Source organism: Fusarium oxysporum, chromosome IX (genome assembly GCF_013085055.1).
Source record: "Fusarium oxysporum Fo47 chromosome IX, complete sequence".
In the NCBI taxonomy this organism is placed as follows: domain Eukaryota; kingdom Fungi; phylum Ascomycota; class Sordariomycetes; order Hypocreales; family Nectriaceae; genus Fusarium; species Fusarium oxysporum.
The window spans coordinates 2,037,220-2,061,653 of NC_072848.1; the positions used below are offsets into that span (position 1 = coordinate 2,037,220).

Here is a 24,434-nt window from a genome sequence, read left to right on the forward strand (position 1 = left end):
GTGAAGCAAGTTAGTTGATCGTGAATAGGGGTTGGTAGTAATTACCCCAGCCATGCCAGTCATTGAATTTGCACATAATGTTACAGCTACTCATACAACACATCTCCAATTTAATCCAAAGCCCTGCCCCAAATACTCAATACCATAGACGACAAATCAACTGGACGACTTTTCATATCTCTGCCGAATGCGTTCGGCTTCTGAAGCTAACAGACCTCTGTTCTCTATCCAGTCCTGACGGAGAGTTGGCCACTAGATTCTAGTTCACCAAGCAAAGAAGCCACGAGATTGGCACGGAATCGCCACTCATCTTGACCCAACACATCAAACAGAATGCGGGACGACTTGCTAACGGCCTGTGAATCACCAATCGCAATTAGGCGAAGAATAGCATGTAGGTCGGGAGCCTGGTCGGAAGGGATACTCTCAAATAAGCGGTCAACGACCGTTTCCCAGTCCTCATTTCCTTGCACGGTCTTGTTGACCAATTCAACCAAGTCGAGACGCGGAGTCTCGCTGACGATGGCCGCTCGGTAAATATCAGGAGGAGGGCGCCAGAAGAAGTACGGTAGCAAACGGGCCAAGTTAGCCACAGAGGCATATCGTACAGTTTCTTGAAAGATTATCTTGGAAGTATATGACTGAGATGATTCTGATGAAAGCATGGCTGGAACAGGAGATAAAGGGGCGGGCCAGTCGAGAGGGGTGCCTGTGGGTTGAATGGGCTTGTAGTCATCAGAAATGGACTGGGAGGAGGTGGTGATGGCATGAACTTCGTTGACAAGGGGAGTCACAAGGTAATCTCTTATGAGTTCCTGCTCACGAGATGTGTGGTCGGCAGTAGGTGTTTTCGTAAGAAGATTTCGATACTCGTGCTGGAAGAAGTCGAGCTTAGTTGGATTGAGTTTGATGCCACCTCGGGTGAACTTGTAAGTCAACTGATCCATAATTAGCACACTTGTCATGCAGTACTGGCAGCCTGCAGCAGCTTTTAGAAACAAACTTACGTTTTCGGCGACATCACTGAGAGTTCTCGGTGTCTTCGCATCTCTCTTCGTAGACGCACCTAGGTTGGCAAGCCACGCCTGTAAAGCCATAGGAAAGACGTTCTGGTCCATATACGTAGACAGGTCGACGCTGCTATCGCGCTTGCTAAGCTTAGATCCGTTGTTGCTGACGAGGAGGCCCAGGTGAGCAAAGGTCGGGGGCTCCCAGCCGAAAGCTTCATAGAGGGCCAGATGCTTGGGTGTTGAGATGAGCCATTCCTATGCAGATGTAAGTGAATATCGCAGAATTTCAAACCATGAGGATACCTACTTCACCACGGATGACATGTGTAATCTTCATTAAATGGTCATCAACTACGTTGGCAAGATGGTACGTAGGATACCCATCCCTTTTCATGAGAACAAAGTCCTCCTCGGGCTCTTTCTTCTGGAAAGGCCCGTAGATAGCATCCTTGAACTTTGGCGTGCCGAAGCGAGTAGAGTCAAGCCGAACGATATGGGCCTCGCCCTTGGCGGCTCGCTCATCGGACTCAGAGCGCGGCAGAGTACGACATGTGCCAGGGTAAGCCGTAGATTTGCCAGCGTCGTGAAGAGCTCGCTTCTGGGCTTCGAGGACTGTTTGATCACAGAAGCAACGATATGCAGAACCATTTTCGAGTAAGGTCTGCGTGTGTTCTTTGTAGGTCTCCAGACGTTCCGACTAATTATTGTATCAGTACAAGGCGAGGGTGACAAAGTCAAGAGGAGCCTACCTGTCGATAGGGGCCATATGGACCTCCTTTGTCAGGACCTTCACTCCATTCAAGCCCGGCCCATTCGAGATCTTTGAAAATTCGTTCTTCAGCATCAGGCACCAACCGATTCTTACATAATTAGCATGTGTGATTGCAAACCGAAGCCTTACACATCAAAGACTTACTTGGTCAGTATCTTCAATTCGGATAATGAAATCACCGCCTTCTGTAGCCTTGGCCACCAAATTGTTGAACAATGCGGTTCTCAAAGAGCCGAGGTGTAGATATCCAGTAGGTGACGGCGCAAAACGTGTACGGATTGGCTTGTCGGCTGATTGTCCAAGGATATATCGCTGATTTGTTTCTCCCCCTTTGACCTTGGTCTCCTTGTTACCAACATTCTGGTCACGCTTCTTTAGAGCCGCCAGCCTTGATGGCTTCTTAATGGATCGATCATGTTTTCCCTCTTGTTCATTGAGTTCTTCTGAAGGACTTTGAGAAGCCTTCTTCGCTATATCAGAATTTTGACCATGTTGACGACCAACAGAGCTTGTAAAGTTGCGACGAACAAGGAGAGGTATTGGATGATACAAAACCCGATATTGTACAAGGTTTCTTGAAAGGCTCGTTGGGTGGCTTAACAAGGGCCTCATATTGAAAATGTGCCTCTCATGACAAGCTAATAAACGAGTGTGAGTGAGTAAACCAGTCTCATGAGATTGTGAAATTGTGGCGGTGCATGGGCGAGTCAGTGTGCCACACTATGGCGGCTTGTCTCGTCTCATGGAAGCCAGAGCCTGCGATAAGAGTCAAAATCTCTTATCAGTGGACATGAGACCCTGAAGTTTGAATCGCGTCGTTAAACAATGGAGGGGCAGATATTAAGAGATATAAAAAAAACTGTTTGTTTGAAGTATCGAAAGATACAATGAATCCAAAACTGGATTTAATATAGACTACAAAGACCTTTATCGGTTCTGTTGGAGCTAGTTTTACTTGTAACAAGCAAACAGTGGGATTTGCTATCAGAATTGGAATGCCAGGCGTCAACGAACATGACGCAGGCAAAGTCAAGTGCAAACATTTAGATAACTTGTATGATGAGAACTCTGCGTTTAAGCTTCTTATTGTGCATTTAACTATCTGCATCGTAACATCAGAAAACGTCAAGTCGAGAGTGTATTATTAAGGAAGTCTCCCTTGACTTATACTGACAGAGTGACTGACTTGGGTATCTTTTTCTCTTTTCTTCTTTCCCTTACGTACCCCGCGCTCCAAATCCGCGCCAAAAGATTTTCTACGGGCCCCTGCTCGTGCACTCAGCCAACAGAGTTGATCGACGGAGCGGACCAATTCTTCATCCTGCATTACGGTACAGCATAAGTACTGTAGCCTATTTTACTGTACCTACCTTGCTTCATCTCCGATTTTCAAGATGGATGAGAACCCTTTCAACGCGGGCGCTCCCGGTGCCGAGGAGGTCGATCTCTATGGTACGTACAAAAAGACAAGTTTATTCCGGCCACTCGTTATCGCCAAATTTGTGGTGGTTGATAAGCAAGGCCTGCCTGGCTAACTTGGTCGCTAGAACTTCTGGAGATCGACAGAACTGCCACACCAGATCAGATCAAGAAGGCTTACCGCAAGGTATGTGATCGCGGTTACACAGATCGTACAGCACTTTCTTACAAATTCGAAATAGGCCGCCCTCAAGTATCACCCAGACAAGGTCGCCGAAGAGCATCGAGAAGAATCCGAAGCCAAGTTCAAGGAAGTCACGCAAGCCTACGAAATTCTCAGCGATGAGCAGAAGCGCGAGCTCTACGATGTTCACGGCATGGCCGCCTTCGACAAGTCCCGAGGCGGTCCTGGTGGTCCTGAGGTCGACCTCAACGACATCCTCTCCCAGATGTTTGGCTTCGGCATGGGTCCCGGAGGCCCTGGAGGCCCTGGAGGCCCCGGCGGCGCTCGCCGACCCAGACGTGGTCCCGATGAGGAACAAGAGTACAAGGTGACGCTCGAGGAGCTTTACCGTGGCAAGACTGTCAAGTTTGCTGCCAACAAGCAGGTACTTTGCGGTCAGTGCAAGGGCTCTGGCGGCAAAGAGAAGGCCAAGTCTTCGTCCTGCGAGCGCTGCAAGGGCAATGGTATCGTTGAGGCCTTCCGTCAGATCGGTCCTGGTATGATGCGCCGTGAGACCGTTATTTGCGATCACTGCCAGGGTGCCGGTCAGGTCTTCAAGGAGAAGGACCGATGCAAGAAGTGCAAGGGCAAGCGAACAACACAGGAGAAGAAGGTTCTCGAAATTTACATTCCCAGAGGCTCCATGCAGGGCGAGCGTATTGTCCTGGAGGGTGAAGCCGACCAGTACCCAGACCAAACGCCTGGCGATATCGTCTTCACCCTTGTGGAAGAGCCCCACGATGTCTTCACTCGCATTGGACATGACCTGTCTGCTGAGCTGACTGTATCACTTGGAGAGGCTCTGTCAGGTTTCTCACGAACAGTATTCAAGCACCTCGATGGACGTGGCATTCACATCGAGCGACCTCAAGGCAAGATCCTGCGACCAGGTGACTGCCTCAAGGTCCCCGGCGAGGGTATGCCTATGAAACGTGGGGAGACCAAGGGTGACCTCTACCTGATTGTCAAGGTGGAGTTCCCTGAGGATGGCTGGCTGAAGAGCGAATCGGAGTACCAGACATTGCAAAAGATGCTGCCTCCTCCCCCTGCGAATGTTGAAGCTGAGGAAGTTGATGAGGTCGAGTATGAGGATGATGCTGACATCGAGAAGGTAAGCATATTTCTTCGTGACTGGGCTTGAAGCCAGTAGCTAACTCGGTGATAGATGGGTGAGAACTCTGGTGATGGCCGATTCGGTGGTGACTGGGAGGACGACGAGGACGATATGGGCGATGGCCAAGCTCAGTGCCAGACCCAGTGATCGGTGATATCTCTGCATCGACGAAGATGGAATATTCTTAGAGACGTGAAGTTTCTGCTCTGGATTAATGAAGTGATGACTATCTCACGATCAGGGGCAGGTTCGCTGCCATGGCGATGGCGGTGCTAGGGCAACAGGTTTATCAGTATCAGGGCCAAAGTCAGAGGCTTTCAGGGTGACATCAAAAGGAGAGACGACTGAAGACTTGTTCGTTTTGGAAAGGAAAATCCAAAATGGTATCATATCATGACAGACCATACACACCAAACCACACCACTCTTGGGTTCAAAGAAGGGACAGGTCTCGGTCTCCAAGGCCGAGAGATTCCGTTGCAGGAGATACATGATAGATAGACTCGTGCATAGACATATTGTAGAGGCTTGAGCTTTAAATTCCTGTAATCAATTGGCGAGATGTTGTGCAAGTGTGAGCGAGAACAAAGGAGAGCGAGGTGAAGTCTGAGGTGGGAAATTGCATCGTAGAGGTACCGACTTTAAAGTCGATACTTCAAAGTGGACCCACCACCTCTTTGGGCTCCTTTAGTCGAATCAACTTACACCAAACAACTCCAAAGTTGATCACTTCCTTTACGTTGACAAGTAGATGAGAGCCAACTTGTATGGGTGCTGACTCTGATGGCATTCTTTGACTCTTGCGGGCATACTCTGTCTGCACCTAAAGCATCCGATATGCCTAAAATCACACTACTCACTCAATCAACAGCCAACTGATGTATAAGAGCAAGGAGTTCTCCCTTATCTTCCGCTGCCCAACTGTTTATAGTCTCTCTGACAACATATCTTATTCAGAGTTTTTCGACTTGAGTACGATTTATATAAACACTCAAATCCATGCATATCGAGGGATCTGTCTCACAATCCCATCTATCTAGACCCACCCCCGCCAATTGACGTAATCCTGAACCTCCACCACTAACATCAGCACCAACCTAACTCCTCCAGCAATCTCATACCCAACTTCCACAATGTCACGCAAAGGCGTAGGCCTTGCGGCCTTTGACCGCTCACGCCTCACATCAGCACAATTCGCATCACATGGCTCTTCCCTGCGCGCCAATAACGCCCAAGCTCTCGAAACACAGCTCGCCGTGTTCCGCTCCCTCCTCCAGCAGTTCGCAAACACACACGCTCGCGATATCCGCTCCGATCCCGCTTTTCGCGCCCAATTTGCTCGCATGTGCGCTGCCATCGGTGTAGATCCACTAGCGAGCAGCAATAGCAACAGTAGCTCGGATGGAAGCTCCATATGGGCGCAGTTGCTCGGAAAGACGGTCAACGATTTCTACTTTGAGCTCGCTGTAAGGATTGTTGAGGTCTGCGGTGCCACGCGCGGGGAGAACGGAGGTCTTATCGGTCTGGCGGAGCTCAGAGAGCGAGTTGCCGCAGGACGTATGGATGGCGCTGATCCCATTGCTGATGATGATGTCCGGCGCGCGGTACAGACGCTTGCTCCGCTAGGCGGCGCGTATGCTGTCGTGCGTGTAGGTCGAAAGGAATATGTGCGGAGCGTACCCCGTGAACTCAACGATGACCAAGTCTCGGTCGTTGAGGCGGCGCAAGTCCTGGGTTATGTGAGTGTCGGCATGCTGAGGGATAACCTGGGCTGGGATAGGGCACGCGCCCGAACCGTGATAGACGATCTCGTTGCAGGCGGCATGCTGTGGGTTGACAAGCAGACAAAGGGCGAGTGGGAGTATTGGAGTCCTGGGTTTATGGCCGAGGCTGCTGCTCCGGATGAAGGCGACTGAAGCACCCCAATGCACTGACTTCTCCCTTCTGCGGAGTGTCTCGAAACGCGGCAGGCTATATGACTATTGTGGCAAAGCAGAAGCCCCGACCGTGGATCTCATAAGACAAAGCGAGAGTGCTTGAAACTCATGAGGCGCCTGCCTTGTTTTGGTTCCGTCATGCAGTCAGGCTACCCGGCTTACATACCGAGTCTCCATCACTCACCTCGCATGCCATGGTGGGTTGATCATTTAAGGGACATTTCGCATCCGCAAATAGTCCCGGCACAGCAGTCCGAAGCCACCATCAGGATTTCCAGCCATGATGTCACATGGGAGATGTGAAGAACCCTTCCGAAATGATAGGGCCCCGAGGCCTTTCGCTCAAAGCTTTAGACAGATGTCACTCACGTATCAGAGTTATTATTCACATCTCCTCAAATTAGGCTCTAACAGGCCAACCAGGTAATTCTACTATAGAAGGTGTATAAAAAAGATAAAAATACTAGTTCATTTCATTAACCAGCAACTCGCACATGCAAACATACACATCTTACCACTTCCCCTCCACATTGCCCTTATCCTTAACCAGAAATTCTCTTGTAGATACATGTTCAACAGCCTGAGTTCAGGACGGGCACCGGTCCAACTCACCCCCTCATCTCGGGTATATACTTGTCAAGCGACACGACCCATCCGAGCATGGGTTTCAACATCATCCACCCATCGCCAAGAAGTCAATATTGGTTCACTCCTTCGTCACCAGGTTTCCCTCCTCTTTAAATGCTTTAGCCGTTCCTAATGCCATCTTCTACCTGTCTTCATTGGCGTGGCTGAGCTCGGATCGGCGCTTGAGATGGAGTCGCTTAGTAGGGAGGGTTGGGGCCACCCATGCCAGGAGGAGGGTAGTCATCGGGGCGGCCTGGTCGCATATCACCAGCGTTGGATCGACGGTCGTCACCGAAGTGCTTCTTGCGGAGAGCTGCGAGACGCTTCTTCTTGGTGATGGTGTTGATGTAGGTGCCGATGATGAAGGACACAATGTTGAAGAAGGGGACCCAGAGCTGGTCAGGGAGGAACTTCTGAGCAAAAGCCAGGCAGATAGGCGAGGTGATCCACGAGACCCGCATCACCTTCCAGAAGCCGACCTTGACGGTAGCACGAACCTGATGGTAGGTGCGAGCGCCGGCAATGAGAGCCATAGCAACGAGGTAGACGCTGTTCTGGATAGGAGCGATCTAGGGGTTGTGTTAGCGACTGATGATACAAAACTGGGTCCCTCAAATCTCGCTCAAGTTGCGTCCCCAAGTTTTCTATGAACATGAACGTCCTTCAATCGCCTCACTTGCAATTTGATCGTACAGGCTTGTTCTATCAAACCATCGATCTCTGCCTCTAAATGCGCACGAGCTGGACAATCAAGGAATGTTGTTTGTAACTTACAATGAGATTGCTGACAAGAATCTGCAGAATCTTGGCGCGCAGGCTGGTACGGCCCTTGAAAGCCTTCTGGAGCGCCCAGATGAGGAAATGGCCTAGAGGAGCGCTGATGAGAGCACCATATGCGGCCATCTTGGGAACACGAGCAGTGAAGTAGTTGCCGTGCTTGTTGCGGTCCTTGGCGAGCCATGAAGCGACGAGCTCCTGTGTACCAGCAAGAGTACCAGCGGTGAGCATCTTGGTGCGCAGAGGGTTGTCCTCAAGCTCTTTGATGTAAGCCTATCAGGTCGTTAGTCATGATCAGTGTGGTTTTCCTCCGGGATCATGCGGAGCCATAGCATCATAGCTTGGGGAAGTAGCTTATGCGCGTTCTAGCTTCCGGCATCCTGAGCAGGTCGGGTCTCCAACGTACCGCCAGATAACCCTTAGTACCAGCGTTCTTCATACCACCAGTCAAAGCTGTACCGATCACAGCAGAGACGGGGTGGTGGCCCTTTGTGCCGGGAATCTTGCCAGCTTCGGCCTGGTCAAGCATGTCGCCCATCTTCTCAGTGGCATCGTGGACCTTTTCCGACACCTTGGTGACGGTTTCACTCTTGAAGTCAACCATGCTTGCTATTATTCGGCTATATGGCGGTGATGGTGAAGGGTATGATTAAGTAAGAAGCGCGTTCTAGTTCGAGGTCCAGATAAGAATATTATTTTGATCCGACTCAGAGCAAATTGCTCCAGATTGAATGATGCCTTTTGATCTGTTCGACCTTGGTTTGTTTTCACGGCGCGCTATGTCCTTTCGTCGTCGTCGTGATCGTCCTCGTCAGATGTTATCGTCAAAGTCAACACGGCCGCGACGGCGTCATCAACGGGTCGAGTCAAGGGTCAGACGCGCAAAAGAGACTTTAATCGAATAGTCAGTGAGGATGTCCAAGATAAACAGGTGGGGTCTAATGATCGCGGATCGTTATTGACATGGGGATGAGGGAATGTGCGCGCTCAACAACAGTAGCTGGACATGACAATGGATGACAGGAGAGAGGACTTGACAAGATGGTGAGAGAATATTGAAAGGCAAGGATTGAGGTGGGTCAGAGTCAATTGAGGTTCTCGTGAGGTATCTAGCCAATGGCTTTATTTACTCGAGCAACAAGGCCAGAGAGGTTGAGGGAAGGGCTGCAAGTCGATGATGACGGGTGATGGAAGGTGATGGATGCTGTTGTTGTTGACGTGGAGTTCCAGCTCATCCCAGTCCAGGGTAATCGGAACAGAGAGGAAAGAAAATAAACTTACAAGCGCCGGTGCCGAAGGATGATGATGGTGGTGATGATGATAAGTTGAAGATGGTGAGATGGGGGAGACAGACGTGGACGTGAGTGGAGCGTAGCGGTTGGGTTGGTGTTGATTTGTTTGTCTCAGGCCTTAGGTGCTAAGGATGGAGGTGACCGATCTGGGGGAACTGGGAGCTGGGAGGAGGAGGAGGGACCTGTGCGTGCTGGGCTGGGCTGGACTGGACTTTGACTGGGAGATGAGATTGATGGGCGAGAGAGAAGTCAAGTCAAGTCAAGCTCAGCTCACTCCAGACACTTGAGCTGCAACAAGACAGGGGCAACGTGCAAAGACGGTGGCTGGGGGATGTAGAGTTCGTGTACCGTTGCAGCATGGCGCAAGGCTAAAGAATACTCAATCGATACATTAATCTACCCAGTCAACAATGCCTCGGCCCGCTGTAAATAATAACAATCGAGCCAACCAAATCTCTCAAAACAAAACAGTGTTTACCCCTGGTAAAATGGGTGCCTCCATTCGGCAGCTTCAGCTACCGCGGCTCCAGCTCCCAAATTGGCGAGCTTGCGTGCTGACATCCACTCAGAATCCACCAGCTTCCTCTTATGTACAGCAACCCAGTCGATGGAGCTCCCCGGGCCTTGAATGGAAATTTCAGCCACAAGTGTCTGTCCGTATTCTTCCTCTCCCTCTTCGGCTGTCTCCTCGCCCAGACCTCGGTCTCCTCCAATATCCTCTATCTATCTACGAAACATGAATAGCTTCATGTACTACCAGCACCCTATTCTCACTCGCTTGTTCTGCACGACACTACATGAAACTACCAAGTTGGCCTAACCTCCTTAGCCTCGTCGGTAATCATGGCCGGGACGTGTTGAAAAAAGAGTGGCTGGGTCAATCACTTTGCATACAGAGGCATACACTCACTCCATGCGCATACAGGGATCCCTTCACGTGAAAATGGCTCCTCCAACATCCGGAATCTTCTCGCTATAAATGATGTATGTGTATATATATGTATGCAAATACTTCTTATCAACAGAGGCGCCCTCTGTAAACTAGGTCCCAAGGATATGTCAAAATGCCCAAAGCACGGCCCGAGGATTCGATTCATGCCAATCCTCGCTCAATCAAAGGCCGTGCCCTTCAAACGCCTATACCTAACACAACGGACTGTCTTCATGGACGTGTCCAGAACCAGCAATCCATATTCCCCCTAGATAGTCAAGTCGTTCAACGAATCAAGAAAGAGATCTCCTTTTCGTACAGAGCTAAGCCTCTGGCCCAGCTGTTAAAGCCAACGATGTACTCAAAACGCCCTCGTGCTTCGATAAGCTATTTCATACTGAGCCGCGAAGCCGTTGCTTTCTAGCCAACCAGTCCCCGAGCATATTGTCAAGTTGCTGTAGCTGCGTTAGTATTGTTGCAGAATAATATATGCCCAATGAGGCGACGAGGAAAATACTCACAGTGGTAATCTCCGCTAGCTTCGCGTTCTGCTCTCTGAACATACCACTAACCACCGGGTGGTCTTTGCCAACAGGTTCCACGTCTGTCTTGTCGTACACGACCATGAGAAGATCTCGAACGTGCTCACCATCATCAAAGAAGGCACGAAGCTTCTCGTCATCCCAGCCAGGTTCTTTGGCACTTTTCGTTGAGCTACTATCCTTGGGTGTCTCGTCACCAGGCATGAGCTCTGGTGACGGTACATCGGAGGACGAGCGACCTTCTTGGGAGGACGTGTCGATCTCCAGTGCTGGTGGCCGTGTTGCGTTAACAGGTGACACCTGCACCGGTGATTCTGACAGACGATCCTTCTGGCCTTGGCCTGCCGCTGTGGATGCGTTCGGCTTGGCGGCTGCATCGAAGCTATCAGGGAACGCTCCTGGCAGTTGTGGCCGTAGTCCACCCTCGGGCTTCTTCTCGGCGGGTTGCTCTGGTGTCGTTCGGTTCGTAGGCTGAGACACATCATCCTCGTCGGAGCTTGACAATTCATCCAGATCCATCAATGGACGAGGCTTGACTGTCTTGGTTGCCCTAGGCTCGCCTCCTGTGCTTGCGCTGCGGCCCAGCGCCCTCGCCAATGCCTTCGTATCGTCGTGTTGTGCAGCGGCTGAGGAGGACCGTACCTTGGCCGGATCCCCGCCAATTTGTGAATTTGATGGCACTTCATGTGTCTCTTGTGTCTCGGGATTGACGATCCGCATCGACGCCGGTGGCACGTTGGACACATCGTTGACCCGAGACTCGGCCAGATAAGCTGCGAGTTCCATTGTCGATGAGGTCTCCCCGCCCTTGCCAGGAGATGTTTCCGTTCGGGGCATCTGCTTTTGAAGTTTGCTAGTGCTCCGTTGCGGTTGTCTGTCAGGCGACGCGACCTCTTCAATTGACTCGCTGTCCCGAGGCTCCGATACAATATCCATAGAGCGCTTGCCAAAAGATTCGTCGTCATCGTCAACCGACTTCTTTCTGTCCTTTCTGGAAAAGAAACTTCGGATGGCGCTCGGCTTCTTTTCCTTCTCTTTCCGAGACTTATCTTGGTGCTTCTTCTTCTCCTTATCGGACATGAGCTCCTTGTCCATCTTATCAAGACTTCCTCGGGACTTGATGTCCTTGGTTGTTGAGTCCTGGGAAGGCCGAGGTTGATTGTCGTCTCGTAGCAAGTTAGGCGTGAGAGTAATCTTCTTGGTCTCGACTGTCTCATCTCTAAAGAAAGAGTCGGTGTTTCTGACAGTACCATTGCGGGATCTGCTGGGGCCTTCCTGTTTGTTGTCGAATAGTATTTCCTCACTGCTTCTCGTCTCATCTTCCTCTTCCACAGTGTCGACCTTCGACGGCTCCATAGCCATTTTAACTTCTTTATTTGAACGGGGCTTAAGAGGCTCAACCCTGGCGCTCTCCTCTGATGAATCATCTTCTATGATCGATATTGTTGAAGCTGGATCTCGGGTATCTTTCTTTTGTTCTTGTTGTTGATCTTGCTTGGTTGTGGTGGTCGAGCCGGCGAATAAGTCGTCCAAGTCTTCTTCGTCGGATGAATAGTCGTCGATTTCAGTGTAGTCATGGTAGGTTGGGGAAGTGAATGTGACCGTTTTGCGTCCAAATCTAATTGGCGATTTGAACGTCTGTTGCTTCTTCTCCGCCGTATCCCCCAACATAGTTGCAGAGAGCTGGATTGATTTTTAGTAACAATTTTGGGTCTTGGACCAAGTCAATTTACGTACATCAACATTTCTGTGTTTATTCAGACGTGCTAGACGTTCCGTCGGCGTCTCAATATGCTCTGCGGGTAGATATCCTGGTATTTCTTTAGTCACTAGCCAGTAAAGTGGAAATCTTTGCACTTACCAATGCTGCTGTCTTTAACAACTCTGACCAGCCACCAGTAGCTGTTGCTATCGTCTAGCAAAACCATAGTGTCACCTTTGGTTGCATTTGCTTGACCTTCAACGGTAGCCACGAAAGTGTGAAGGGCGTAAACGAATTCGAAATCAATGTCCTCTATGTCTTGTAAGCACTCGACCGCCCAGCCGGAGTCAATGAAATTGTAGTCGTCAGGAATGGAGAGTGCAGAATCATCGTCTTCAAAAGATTCTTCGTAGGGAATAGTCAGCGCGGGATCGAAGTCGGGGGTTTCGTCGTCGTCCAAATCCGAATCGGATAGATCCAGCATTGGATCACAGTCATAGAATATGTCCTGTTCTCTGTTATCGGCTACGGTGCCCTTTCCTCCAATACTCGATCCTTCAGCAGAAGGATGCTAGCCTTCATTACTGTTGGACCTAAACTGTGGTTCCACTTCTTCAAATGTTTCGTGAAATTCGGCCGTCGAATTGGACGTTGTCCAGCTATCGTCGGGTTCGGGTTCGGCGTCGTTACTGTGCTCGTCGCGACCGTTATACTCACCATGAAGACGATGGTTCCGGACTTTCGTGGGCAATGCTCGTGGAAGCTGCGCAATTGCGCATGGGCTGGGTACACAATTGGGGGGTTCGGGATATGGCGAGCAAACTCTGGTGCCGCTTGAACCAGAGATACTGGGAGTACTACTCCTTTGCGAAGGTAGGGAAGAGACACGACGCGGCCATGCCACAGGGGCAGCGACGGGGGAGCACCCACCATCTTCAATCGAAGGCGAACTAGAGATCTTATCCATCATATCGTCATCGAGGTCATCGTCTCCGTCGAGCTCGCCCTCATCCGAAGATGAGACGCCTCCATTCTGCGCAATTGCCAGTGCATCTTCTTGGTTCATATTGCTATTCTTGTCGCGTGCACCCTGTGCGCGAGTATTCCCACTCGTAGAATTTGCGACAAGTTCGTCTGCGAAGGAATCAATTTCGTCGAGGCTGTTGCGGTTGTCGAGAGAAACTCTTGGAGAGCGTCGCTGTTCGTCTGCAATGTCGTGTGTGACCTCACGAATAGTCTCAGCTTGGTGGGGACCTAGGGAGTTGGCGTTGCCTCCCAGACGTGGGCTTTTCGAGTGGTCCTGGGCGGATGGAGAGTGATGATCTTGAAGATCGATAGTATCTGCGATCGGGGGAAAGGTTCGTAAACGTCAGTTTGTGGTGTCGTCAAAAGAAGCGTGTGGACACAAGGAATGAGAAAGCAGAGGACTAAGTCGAGTGGTTGGAATGTATCGTGACTTGCAGCGACCCCGGAGAGCAATAGAAAGGTTCGAGCTTGGACAGTGACCAGGGGGCAAGGGTAGACGAAAGTACGATGAAACGTAAAGAAAAAGAAAGTAATAAAAAAAGAATGGGCAAGGGAGAAGTTGGCCGAAGGTCTACTTCAAGGGTTCCATGTGGTTGAATAGACGAAGTTTGTATGTAAAGGGGGCAGGGGAAAGAAAGTTGTACTCTAAGAGGGACCAACGAAACAACACGAGGATGAGGCTGCGCAAGAGGCGATGCACCCCAATCGCAAATCCCAAAGGCTGAGACTTAGGGTGACATTGGCGTTGGCATCTCGTTCCAAGTATAAAAGGCAGGACAGCAAAGGCAAAACACTAGGCACATACCGGCTCGGACGATCGATGGTCGTGTCATTTTGACGGGTGGAAACGACGAGCGAGGCCGTCAACAAGTCACTCTGCTCCAACTCTGTCCCTGAAGGCGCAAGGCACCAAAAGATGGGATATGCTTGACCCCTGGCGCCAGAGAAGCGCCGTCTCAATTTTTTATTTCAAACTCGAGGCGTTGGATGCTGACGGCTGGGGGCCGGGTTTTTTGTTGCTTGTCTATACCGTTGCGTGAGAGGCGGGCGGTAGATCCTTGCGAGGATGTTCTCGTCCAACTCAGAGGCACCTGATTGCTTTGTTTGTTTGTTTGTTTGTTTGCTTTGGTCGTTGGGGGCGTTAGGATATCAGGCTTTCGGTCGTGGTACTCGCTTGGATTTGGTGTCGCTCAGCGTGGTGAACAAGGTTGCGCCCGTAAAAGTCAATCGATCAACCAATACGCCCAGTGGCCAGCCACGGGCTCGTCCAACATGAAGCTGCTTTTGCGCAAGTGAGTGGGAATGGATCTGAGTGTCGGAAAACTGGAGAGAACGAGCGACGATCTTTGTTCCGTGCCTGTGTGGAAAAAGGATGGCGTAGCAGTAGGTAATAATAATAATAAAGTGAACTGGCCTGGCCTAGCCCAAGTTTCGTTTCCTGGCGGGACCTTGGCAGCAGGAGTCCGGGCACCAAAAAAGATTGACTCCACTGCCGCAGTGAAACTACCACTGATACTGTCACTGTCAGGCACCTCTGTTGGTGTGGTCACTGATTCAAGAGGAATAGATCTAACGTTTTCTGCCCTAACAATCCCTCTAGAATCTTTTAGCAAATTTTCGTGTCTCCTATTCTAACCACGCAGTCTAGATGCCAAAGGCCCTAATGCACTTTGTCTATCGCAAACGGGTGATGTTAGTGCGGAGGGGGACGAGTCCGTTGAATGGAGCGTCACCCGTTTCAGATAACTCGTCCATCCAGGTTGAAAGCAGCTCGATAATCGAGAGCAAAAGATCTACTGCACGGAAACAAAAGTGGAGGCTGCGGTTTAATGGCCGGTCTATTAGACCATTTTTAGGGCCAAGACGGGAGAGAACGATAAATGGAAGCAAAAGAAAAGAAGAGCGCGTGATGAGACGACGATACTGAGAGCAGGGGTCTCTTTTTCACTGACTCTCCGTTCTCCCTTTGAAGGCTGAACCAGTCAGAGTAAAGGACCATGATGCGAGCGGCAGCATTGATTGAGAAGTGAGCTAGATGGAGTCATGCAGCGCACTGTAGAAAAAATGACCACTTGCCCATTGACAGTGCTTTCGTTTCATTTATATCAGCTGCATATCACTTACACTCCATTAAATGTATTGTAGATAGTCTCCTCTTGTGGTGGCATTGTACCTCTCGCCGATTCCGTGACAAGACGGGATGGAGCGCGTTTCCCATTAAAACCCCTGAATGCTTAGCGTTTCCAAGAAACCGTAAACTTTGGCTCTAACGCAACCGGGGAATCGTTCAGGGCCACCCGCGTCTCGGCGGGGCCCTTGAAACGCTGAAACGTCCAGACGCCCAATGGGTCTTGCTCAGGGGAAATTGAGTTCATTGGCTGTGAGTAAATGTTCCCTTCCAGCTTCAATCCACTGTATGAAAAAAAGACAGTCCTGCAATTGACTTTTCAACGTCACTGAAGTTATGTAATTAAATGTCACGATGTACCCGAGTTCGTCAATTTGATGCTTACTCGGTTGCCAAGCCGGTACTCTGTGTGGCAATCATTGTAACCCTCAGTGGCCTCAAAATCACCTCTGTAGTCTGTTGTCTGTGACCTCACATGTCCAAGTCAACCACACCATGAGGTATGCAGTGCAATCACACAGCATACCATTGGATTCCATCAAAACACCGTCTTGCAGAGGAAACGACCATTCGTCTCTTGTCATGTGCTTCTTTACCAACTCGGCCATCTATACAACAGATCAGCCATACAGCCTTTGCCACGATAAACTCATTGTACATATGAGGAGGCCATGGTACGACCTCACGAATATCTACATGCAAATTATTGTCCCGCCAATAAACTATCAACATGAAATCAAGCTATCAATACATGACACGTGACAATGCTATGCATCTCATATACCAGGTAATCTAGTGTGTTCTATTTCTATCACACTCAGCACGACTGATAGATCACTTTGAGCAATCAGATCTAAGTCGTTCGGTAATTCTCCTGAGACAACCAGGCGTCTCAAAGTCTTTCTCCAGCGTGCAACAGCAGAAGCAAACAGAAACAGCACAAGTTTCACTTGATGAACTCACCAAGTCACCAATGTGGGAAATAAAATATGAACTTCAAAATCTTGATTAATATCGACTAAATAAACATAGTCTTTTCTGACTTTTCTTTAACCTTGACCCATTCATTAGGCCCATGCCAGGGCCGTCCCAAACATGGCAAACACACCGTGACAATGCTCATCTCTCATCAGAGAAAACAAATAATGCTATGCTTATAAACAATTCAAATCATACGCTTCAACACCGTTCCATGCAATCAACTTTTTAGTTGGCGATCTGGGCCATACGCTTAGACATACTGTCGCAATAGTTAGCATATGTTCTGGTATCATGGTATCATGGGTTACACTTACAAGTCGTAGAAGGCAAACTGGCTGGGGTTGCTGCCGAACTCGTACACGAATCGACTGGCAAGGTAGGAGCCGAAGATGCTTCGGAGGTAGGAGTCGGGGATGCGAGCGATCAAGGTGTCGAGACCAATCTTCTCGAGGAGAAGACGGGGCAGAGCATCTTGAAGAACAGATCGGCGGATCTTCTCGTTGTCCCAGAGGTCGGAGTGCTGGAGCTTCTCATCGAGATCGGTAATGGCAACGGAGAGCTTGTCAGAGAGGATAGATCGGGGAGTTCCGGTCTGCTCATGCTCGCGCCAGATAGCCTCAAACTCAAGGCGGGCGTTCTCCTGAATCTTGAGCTGAACCTGCTTGACGTAGTCCTTGTAGAACTGAGGAGCCTCGCCCTGGGCGTTGTGGCACATGTTCTCAACGAAGCCCTCGTCGTCGAAAGACAGAGAAGCAAGAACCTCAAGGGAGGACGATGTCACACCACCCTTGTTGGCAGAGGCATCCTTGTACAGAATGCAGCCAGCAGCCTCGAGGCGAAGCTTAGCCTCCTGGGTAATGAAGAGGTTGGCTCCCTCAACGAGGTAAGGGATGATGCACTTGCCATCCTTGATGAGACGGTTGACCGAGATGAGGTCAATGGAGGCGGGACGACCACCACAAGGGACGAAGCAGTCGACACTGCCAGTGTCACGGAGATGGAAGGTGTTACGGAACGATGTACCGTTGTTGATAACCTCGCCATTGGGGAGAGTGATGTTGACGTCGTCGCACAGGACTCGGTAACCCTCGGGAGACAGCTTGGAAACATCGTACTCGATAATCATCTTGCGGCCGTTGGCAAGGCGCAGAAGCTCGTCACGGTCGAGACCGTTGGGGTCAGCAAGAACTCCAGAGCCATCCACAATGGCAGTGTACTTCTCGTTACCAAGCTTGATCTCGTTGCTGCCCAGGTCACCATCGGGGCCACCAGTCTGCATCTTGCGGATAGTAGAGGGGTCAAGCTCGAGCTTTCGGTAGATACCCTTGACGTACTCACGAACAGACAGAGTGGTCATGCCGTAGGTGTCGTGAGGAATACCACCAAGCTTGGGAGACTTGCCAGTGAAGAAGGACTTCCACCAGGGGGCGCCACGGGATCGAGCATGCTCAGTAGCCCAGTCGACCAGCTCAGCGGTGTTCTCATCAGGGCCCATGAAGATGATCTCCTCCTTGCCGTAGAGGTCGACAACAGGGTTCTTGATACCAGGGGTCTCGGCGGGCAGAAGAAGATCAAGGATACTATCAATGTACTTCTCGAAAGCCTCACGGGCACGGTTCTGCTGCTTAGGGTCCAACAGAATAACACCCTTGGAGCCACCCTCGGGAATGTCCTTGTTCTTGCGCTGCTGTGTGCTGGCAAGACCGTAGTTCTCATCGAAGATGCTGCGGGCGTTGATGCCATAAGCCTCCTTGTTGCGAGACTTGACGATTCGGATACCACCGCGAGAGATATCCTTGAATCGGAGGTGGAAACCTCGGGACTCAGAGCTGATGACGAGGAACATGCCGTAGAGGGGCTTGGGGTACTCGACCTCGGGGAGGAAAGATGGGTCAAGACGGAAGCTCAGAGCGACCTTAGTAGGGGTGAAGTAGTTGGTCTTGAGGATGGCGTTGTTGAACACACGGAAGGCAGTGAGAACCATCTCATCATGCTCGTTGTTGACGTTCTTGGAGATCTTGTCCTTGAGAGCGTCGTCGGAGAGAACCTCGACGGACAGGCTGGAGGAGACAACCTTCACGGGGTCATCCTGGTCCTTAACAAGGTGGATGTTGGCGAAAGAAGCGTAAAGAGCACGAACGAGACCGGGGTAGTTCTGAATAATCTCATAAATGTACTCAGGAGTAAATGTCTCAGAACGGAGACGGCGCTTCAGGTTAGAAAGGAGGGCCTGCTGAGCGTTGTTCTTAACATCCAGAAGCTCGGCAAGAGTAGAGTACTCTGGTCCCAATCGGTTCAGGAAGTGCTGAACGAACACCCAAGCGGAGTGGGCGTAGACGGATTCCTGAAGGCTGAGCTGTCCATCGAGGAAAAGGTTGTGGAACTTGTTGTGGGGGAGACAGTAGAGGAGAGAAACCTCCTTGGAGATCTGGTCAATGGACTCCTCAATTGAAGGGAACTGTCCACTGCTCTCGACGGTGTCAGAAGTAGGTCGGAGGTAGACACTCATGACGGTGATACCGTTGGAGAACTGCTCGAGGTACTTTCGAGATGAGGTGACGCCATAGTAGTGGTAAAGGTCACTGAGGGCAGAGAAAAGACCCTGGGCAGTGCGAGAGCGGAAGGCAACGACCATTCGCTTCTCGTCGGTGTTCTCAATATCGAAGACCTCGATGACTGGACCAGCTCGGTTAACGGCGAGCTCAATGATGTCCTGGTAGATTTGCTTGGTGTTGTCAGTGGCCTTGCGGAGGAAGCCGTTGTCGGCAATGAGCTCGAGGTTGGTCTCCTTGGGGTCGGTCTGCTCAGGTGGAGTGGCAAACTGGCACTGGTAGACGAAGTAACATCGGAGAGTTGCCTTGGAGCTGGGGCTCACGACAGCGGGAGATCGGAAAGTCTCAACGCGGTACTTGCTGTGGCCGGGGTGATCAATGTACTTGGCCTCGAGGCGTTCCTCATAGCGAGGTCCAGCAGTGTTGGTCTTGCCAGCAACGCTGGTATCAATGTAGATGGCATGGTCGTTAGCCTCCATATCCAGTCGGATCTCCTCCTGCTTATCCTCGCGAGCGAAGGAAGCGACCTTAGCGGCATACAGAGAGGTGATGTGGCTGGAGATGACATCGGGGGTCTCAAGCTCGAAGTAGACATCATCGATGCCAAGCTTCTCGTAGAACCACTCGATCTGCTCATCAATTTGAGGCTCGGGGACGAAACCAGCAGCTGAGATGATAGACTTCACAGTCTTCTTCTGCTCAGGCTTGCCGGTGAACTCAGGGGCAATGTAGCCAACGGTGGCAGATCGCAGAATGCGGTGGCCGTTGCCGCCATTGCCATTTTGCAGAGGAACGGAGAAGTGAGTAGGCTGGGGAGAAGGACCACGGCTGGCCTCAGTGGCCTTGACGTTAGCCACGGGGTTGGCGGAAATGGCAGTCATGTTGGATTTCTGATATGGATCCGTGTAATCAGGGAAAGTCTGAGAGGGCAGCATGTTAGTGGGCGATTCTGTTATAGGCGCCATCTTGGCGAGATGCCTAGATGGAGAGTGAAGTTTGGTGGTGTAAACGCAAGACGACAAAACGAAATGATTGAAAACAGTGATGGGATGAACAAGATGGAGACGAGATGAGCCAGCTGCGAGTGTCTTATATAGACAGTTCGGCTTGAGCAAACAAGGAAGCCTGAAGATAACAGTTCTCCTGTCGTCACCGCTGTAGCCAACTCAACCAGAGTTTCGGTCAGAGCTCGTGACTCAAAGCGAACTAAGGAAAGGAGGCATTTGATACGGGGCTGCTGACCCAGAGGCTGCCCTGCGCCCGTGAAGGCCAAACTCAATGATCCAGTGATCAATGGTATTGAACCCGTCCCGGGAGGCTCATTCCAGGTCCTATCCGGGGCGTCCATGCTCGCACTCACTGGACGCCACTAGATCGGGGACCTGAAAATGCACTGCAGATGCTGGGGCTGGGGCTGGGGCTGTTTGCAGCACCTAATGCGAACCGCTCAGCTCGCTGGGAAGCTTATCTCTGATACGGAGCACCAGAATCCCGGTGTAAGCCGCCCGGGCCGGCTCTCGTATTCTCGCCATTGGGTAGTGAAAATCAGGGGGAAGCCAATCAACGGCGCCATGGATTCGCGATAAGGGCAAAATGACGAAGGGGTAGTGGGCAGTGCTGTAGTCAGATAAGACTTATCCGCTACTTACCGGCTAGAGTTTGTGACGATCAATTCGTTTCGTCACTGAAAATAGATAATTCTATGTCGGTAATGCCGAACTTATAGCGGGGCCTTCTGAAAGAAGATGACGAGAGGAAGTTATTCAGAAGAATAACAACAAGATTGCCGTAAAAGGTTCTCAGATGAGAGGAGGGTTGGTTAAAGTTCTGACGGCAGGTTAGTATATCTGTCATACACTGCCAACCTGAGCAGGCGTTTGACTCGGTGTGCACGAACTCAGCGCAGCCATCCGTCAGCCCTGTCGTAAATAGAAACTGAAGACGGTATGTCTAGAACAAGAGATAACAAAAGCTCTCTTGATACGTCGAGGTTGGTTTGAGATGACGAGGTTCAAAGCTCAAGCCAGGACAGGGAATATGATCTCTAAATAAAGACGAGGTAGGAGTGATAAGGGGTTCAAGGTAGATAGAAGAAGGCTTCTTTTTGTGAGGAGAAGCAAATGCAAAATGCAATAGGTAATCAACAAGTTTGAGGTCAAGTGACTTATCTCTCCAACTTTCGAAGCCAGAAGATATTGGGACTGGCGATGGAAGCTTTATATACTGTCCGTGTCTAAGTGTCTCTCAACGACGACCCAGAAGTCTACGATGGTACAAAGTACCTCCCGGTCTTTTACAATGGGGTACGTACCAGCATTAATGTCTCCATTGACTCCAAACATGTCGACATATTGCCTTCTCTTACACCGTCTCGCCTGTAGGTACCAAGTAAAAGTTGTCACGCTGCCATAAAAAAACCACATCCCTTGCCAGGTCCTGGTCTTCCGCTCACCTTGCCTACACACCCCCTTCCCGCTTGTGGGGCAGACCCTGCTGGGAGTTTGCTGGGCATGAGGCCCGGCGGGTGTTTATTTTGGGGTACGTGTTTGTTTTTTGCCTTTCATTTGCACCGGGCAGACCGGAGAAAAAGTGCAGTGGACAGCAATAGACACAGCGAATGACCCCCGCCACAACCCTCTACAGCAGCTTACTTACAGCACATGCAGCACGTTCACAGAGCTTATGGTTTGCCCAGTCACTTGGTTCGATTTCCTCATATTTCACTTCACAATCAGCAAAGTAGAAACTTGGCATACACAAGAAGAGATAGAAGTATTCAGACAATAAACATCACCGGCCCGGTCGTCCTGAGGCCTCTCCTCTCCAATTGGTACCTGCTCGCTACTGTACTGTACCACCACCACCCCTCCTGAAGCGGAGCCCAGCCCAGCTAAGCCCGCCAGAAGAGTCGAGAAGAAAGAATTTTGGCTGCAGCAACACCCCCGATCGTGATCATGACCTCACGGAGTACAGTGCAGTACCTACAAGAAAAAGTCCCATTCAATTACCCAATAGTGCCTCTGGTCTAAACCTCAAAGGGAAGCCTTGTTTGGAACCTGACTTCTCTCGCCTGGACCAAGCGCCTGGTTCCTGAAGAGTCTGTAGGTGAGGGAGCCCCCAGGAATTATTCAGATTTACCAGTGGGGAAGAGGCCCGGTTATTCGAGGCTCTGCAGTTTTTGCATGGAATCCCGCCTTCTCCAGATTTTCGTTTGACATCACTAGTGCAAATTTGTTGCCAATGGGAGAGTTGTTTGCTAGACTTTAACTCTTCTGCCAGTTTACGTCGATATCTTGTAACAACTTCACATACCACACATTCTCACATAATGGATATCAGCGTTTAGGAAATGGCTTGAAAAGTTTTCAGAGACTAGCTGGGTCAGGACAAACGCTCTATTTGACAGGTTGGTCACTGTAAGTCGACATAAAGAGCCTCCAGCTCCATTTGCAGACTTTGATAACGTAAGTCTACATAACTATCCATACGCGCTGCATGAAAACGGCACCACACACTTAGCTTCTTTCGTTCACCCAAACGGTGTGGAGAATGGTGCGATTCAACTCAATTCACTCACCACTCACCTTGGCTCGCCCTGCGGGTTTGTCTCTGCGAGTCATCGTCAATGGCAACTTCGTGACATGCAGATCCGACCTTGAATTCCGGTTTTTCAATGCTGTCTCTGTTTTGGGTTTCAGAGGATTATTACAGCGTTGGACTACGGTATCTCACAAGATCCCGGTCAACATGCACGCTGCCTTGGCTGTGCTTGTCCAAGTGGTCGTAATAACTGCCTGAAATGATGTTGCCATGATGTGCTTCAAGCTGAGCCGGACCGTATTAATAAACCATACAGTTCTGACATGCGAAACGGCCAGGCCAACAAGAATGATGATTCGTACGAAAACTGGATCGCCTGCATTTGACTAATTCCACGTCTGGTTGACATTGACTTCTAGTGATATCTATTTGGAGCATGTTTGATAAATGTCATGTAGTTTCGAACAACGTCGACTTCAATGGGCCCATGTATCAACAATTGTGTCAGCCCATGGTTTACGTGGTGTAAGATAATGCTGGGATTTCGCATCAGCCAAGAAACTATATGCTTTGGTTGGTTCTGAGCCTGCCAACAAGCGACGAATAGTTCACCTCCATGGAACCTTGCTCAATATCGTTCTAAGCCATCAAAATCTTGACAAGCCAAGAATCCGCCTCAAAGGGTACGGTACCTGAACCGAATTCCTACACGACTCACTACCCCAGACGGGAAGCTGGCGTTGAACGCTGACCGCAGCAGCAAATGCCAGGCGAGCTAGCTGAAATGCCCTCGTACCCCAGACAATAGAACCCAAATCTGGCTCACCTGACTTAAAGAAAGCAAAGCCAGTGCTCACCGAACTTTCCAGACCTTGGCCATTCTAAGGGGGACGATCACGGGGCCGGGACTAGTCTCGATTTCTAGGGGGAATAATTTCACCTTGGGGGAGATCCATTCCCCAGATCCAGTAACAGTCAAGATCATGAAGTTAAAAAAAAAAAAAAAAAAATGTGTTGGCAAGGTGATACTTCCCACCCTTCTTCTTCCCCAAGATACCAGTAGACAAGGGAGCAAGGGAGAGCACAGCACACCGGTAGGTTCTGACCTGTCGCTATTGAAGGAGCCGGACCACGACAAGGTTCCTCCGGCCGTCGCGGGGCCGTTGGTTCGGTACTTACGTACAGGTACCTTCTCCGGGGTACCATCAATGACACAATGGTTGAGGTCGAGGGGTCGTCGAGGAGCACTTGACTGCAGCACGAGGGGGTTTATTGCGAAACGAAGGGCAAGTCTGGCATAAGACAGGAGTTGCACAACATAGCATGGCTTTCTTGAATGATAGAGTTTAGACAAGATTGGTCAGTTCGTTCTTGAGCTGCCCTGTTGTCATCAACAATACTACTCTTCAATGATTCATCTGACCTGGAACAGAAGCTCTAATTCTCCAATACCCCAGACTCCAGACTCTGGACAATCCCCCTCAATGTTTTGAGTTTTTTCCCCTCTTCCTCTCTCCATATGTTACGCAAAAAGAACACGAAAATACGTCCCTGTCCCACAAGCAACGGAGTCCGGCACCCACTCTCACACTCAAAGCTCCGGGACAAGCAGAGGCCCCGGACTCGCCCGGAGAGCCCCACACGGCCGAGGTCCGGCAGCACCGAGAACGCCTTTTAAACTTGGATCTGGATTTCTATTACCCCCAGGTTTTGCCCATGGCTCCAGTCTTCCCCAGTCTGAGCCTGATCTGGATCTGGCACAAGGACAAGAAAGAAAAAAAACTTCATAGCTTTCCCCACGACCCGCTTCCATCTCATCTCCCGTCATTTCCATTACCCCCGTTTTACTTGATCTTGCAGCT

General features: G+C 50.4%; 7 protein-coding genes across 7 annotated transcripts; 2 read left to right on the forward strand and 5 right to left on the reverse strand.

The window, feature by feature from the left end:
* Positions 1 to 10: 10 nt before the first annotated feature.
* FOBCDRAFT_231573 (uncharacterized protein) lies at positions 11 to 2,420 on the reverse strand. The gene is made up of 5 exons (XM_031190234.3): positions 1,927 to 2,420; positions 1,760 to 1,870; positions 1,318 to 1,707; positions 1,008 to 1,265; positions 11 to 938 (listed from the first exon to the last, which is right to left on the reverse strand). Exons 1-5 carry the CDS (start codon positions 2,392 to 2,394, stop codon positions 225 to 227), a joined length of 1,941 nt encoding a protein of 646 aa, XP_031034219.2. The 5' UTR covers positions 2,395 to 2,420; the 3' UTR covers positions 11 to 224.
* A 411-nt stretch (positions 2,421 to 2,831) lies between these two features.
* Positions 2,832 to 5,174, forward strand: FOBCDRAFT_231575 (uncharacterized protein). Its single transcript, XM_031190235.3, has 4 exons — positions 2,832 to 3,234; positions 3,330 to 3,388; positions 3,444 to 4,535; positions 4,590 to 5,174. The coding sequence occupies exons 1-4, from the start codon at positions 3,177 to 3,179 to the stop codon at positions 4,683 to 4,685; spliced, it is 1,305 nt and encodes a 434-aa protein (XP_031034220.1). The 5' UTR covers positions 2,832 to 3,176; the 3' UTR covers positions 4,686 to 5,174.
* A 361-nt stretch (positions 5,175 to 5,535) lies between these two features.
* FOBCDRAFT_231577 (ESCRT-II subunit protein SNF8) lies at positions 5,536 to 6,866 on the forward strand. Its single transcript, XM_031190242.3, has one exon. It carries the CDS (start codon positions 5,671 to 5,673, stop codon positions 6,451 to 6,453), a length of 783 nt encoding a protein of 260 aa, XP_031034227.2. The 5' UTR covers positions 5,536 to 5,670; the 3' UTR covers positions 6,454 to 6,866.
* Positions 6,867 to 7,266: 400 nt separating this feature from the next.
* FOBCDRAFT_52917 (uncharacterized protein) lies at positions 7,267 to 8,686 on the reverse strand. The gene is made up of 3 exons (XM_054706876.2): positions 8,285 to 8,686; positions 7,876 to 8,151; positions 7,267 to 7,670 (listed from the first exon to the last, which is right to left on the reverse strand). Exons 1-3 carry the CDS (start codon positions 8,480 to 8,482, stop codon positions 7,299 to 7,301), a joined length of 846 nt encoding a protein of 281 aa, XP_054562851.1. The 5' UTR covers positions 8,483 to 8,686; the 3' UTR covers positions 7,267 to 7,298.
* A 958-nt stretch (positions 8,687 to 9,644) lies between these two features.
* FOBCDRAFT_243623 (uncharacterized protein) lies at positions 9,645 to 14,204 on the reverse strand (the record flags this gene model as incomplete). Its single annotated transcript, XM_059610548.1, has 8 exons — positions 9,645 to 9,842; positions 10,081 to 10,143; positions 10,500 to 10,556; positions 10,623 to 12,326; positions 12,381 to 12,454; positions 12,505 to 12,900; positions 13,063 to 13,686; positions 14,177 to 14,204. The coding sequence occupies 8 exons, from the start codon at positions 14,202 to 14,204 to the stop codon at positions 9,645 to 9,647; spliced, it is 3,144 nt and encodes a 1,047-aa protein (XP_059465836.1).
* A 2,501-nt stretch (positions 14,205 to 16,705) lies between these two features.
* Positions 16,706 to 19,997, reverse strand: FOBCDRAFT_206470 (Glutamate/Leucine/Phenylalanine/Valine dehydrogenase-domain-containing protein; the record flags this gene model as incomplete). Its single annotated transcript, XM_031190250.2, has 2 exons — positions 16,706 to 16,739; positions 16,795 to 19,997. 2 exons carry the CDS (start codon positions 19,995 to 19,997, stop codon positions 16,706 to 16,708), a joined length of 3,237 nt encoding a protein of 1,078 aa, XP_031034235.2.
* Positions 19,998 to 21,717: 1,720 nt separating this feature from the next.
* FOBCDRAFT_264234 (uncharacterized protein) lies at positions 21,718 to 22,844 on the reverse strand (the record flags this gene model as incomplete). Its single annotated transcript, XM_059611337.1, has 5 exons — positions 21,718 to 22,013; positions 22,171 to 22,252; positions 22,345 to 22,446; positions 22,617 to 22,714; positions 22,765 to 22,844. The coding sequence occupies 5 exons, from the start codon at positions 22,842 to 22,844 to the stop codon at positions 21,923 to 21,925; spliced, it is 453 nt and encodes a 150-aa protein (XP_059467844.1). The 3' UTR covers positions 21,718 to 21,922.
* Between the last annotated feature and the right edge of the window lie 1,590 nt (positions 22,845 to 24,434).

Excerpts from the sequence above, each read along its gene's own strand:
- FOBCDRAFT_231573 (XM_031190234.3), bottom strand. The coding sequence starts at position 2,394 with ATGAGGCCCTTGTTAAGCCACCCAACGAGCCTTTCAAGAAACCTTGTA. Across the intron at positions 1,871-1,926 it reads GAATTGAAGATACTGACCAA|AATCGGTTGGTGCCTGATGC; the intron begins GTAAGTCTTTGA and ends TAATTATGTAAG. Across the intron at positions 939-1,007 it reads TCAGTGATGTCGCCGAAAAC|TTGACTTACAAGTTCACCCG; the intron begins GTAAGTTTGTTT and ends ATTATGGATCAG.
- FOBCDRAFT_231577 (XM_031190242.3), top strand. The coding sequence starts at position 5,671 with ATGTCACGCAAAGGCGTAGGCCTTGCGGCCTTTGACCGCTCACGCCTC.
- FOBCDRAFT_52917 (XM_054706876.2), bottom strand. The coding sequence starts at position 8,482 with ATGGTTGACTTCAAGAGTGAAACCGTCACCAAGGTGTCGGAAAAGGTC. Across the intron at positions 8,152-8,284 it reads GTACTAAGGGTTATCTGGCG|GCTTACATCAAAGAGCTTGA; the intron begins GTACGTTGGAGA and ends ACGACCTGATAG. Across the intron at positions 7,671-7,875 it reads TTCTTGTCAGCAATCTCATT|ATCGCTCCTATCCAGAACAG; the intron begins GTAAGTTACAAA and ends CACAACCCCTAG.
- FOBCDRAFT_231575 (XM_031190235.3), top strand. The coding sequence starts at position 3,177 with ATGGATGAGAACCCTTTCAACGCGGGCGCTCCCGGTGCCGAGGAGGTC. Across the intron at positions 3,235-3,329 it reads CGAGGAGGTCGATCTCTATG|AACTTCTGGAGATCGACAGA; the intron begins GTACGTACAAAA and ends CTTGGTCGCTAG. Across the intron at positions 4,536-4,589 it reads ATGATGCTGACATCGAGAAG|ATGGGTGAGAACTCTGGTGA; the intron begins GTAAGCATATTT and ends ACTCGGTGATAG.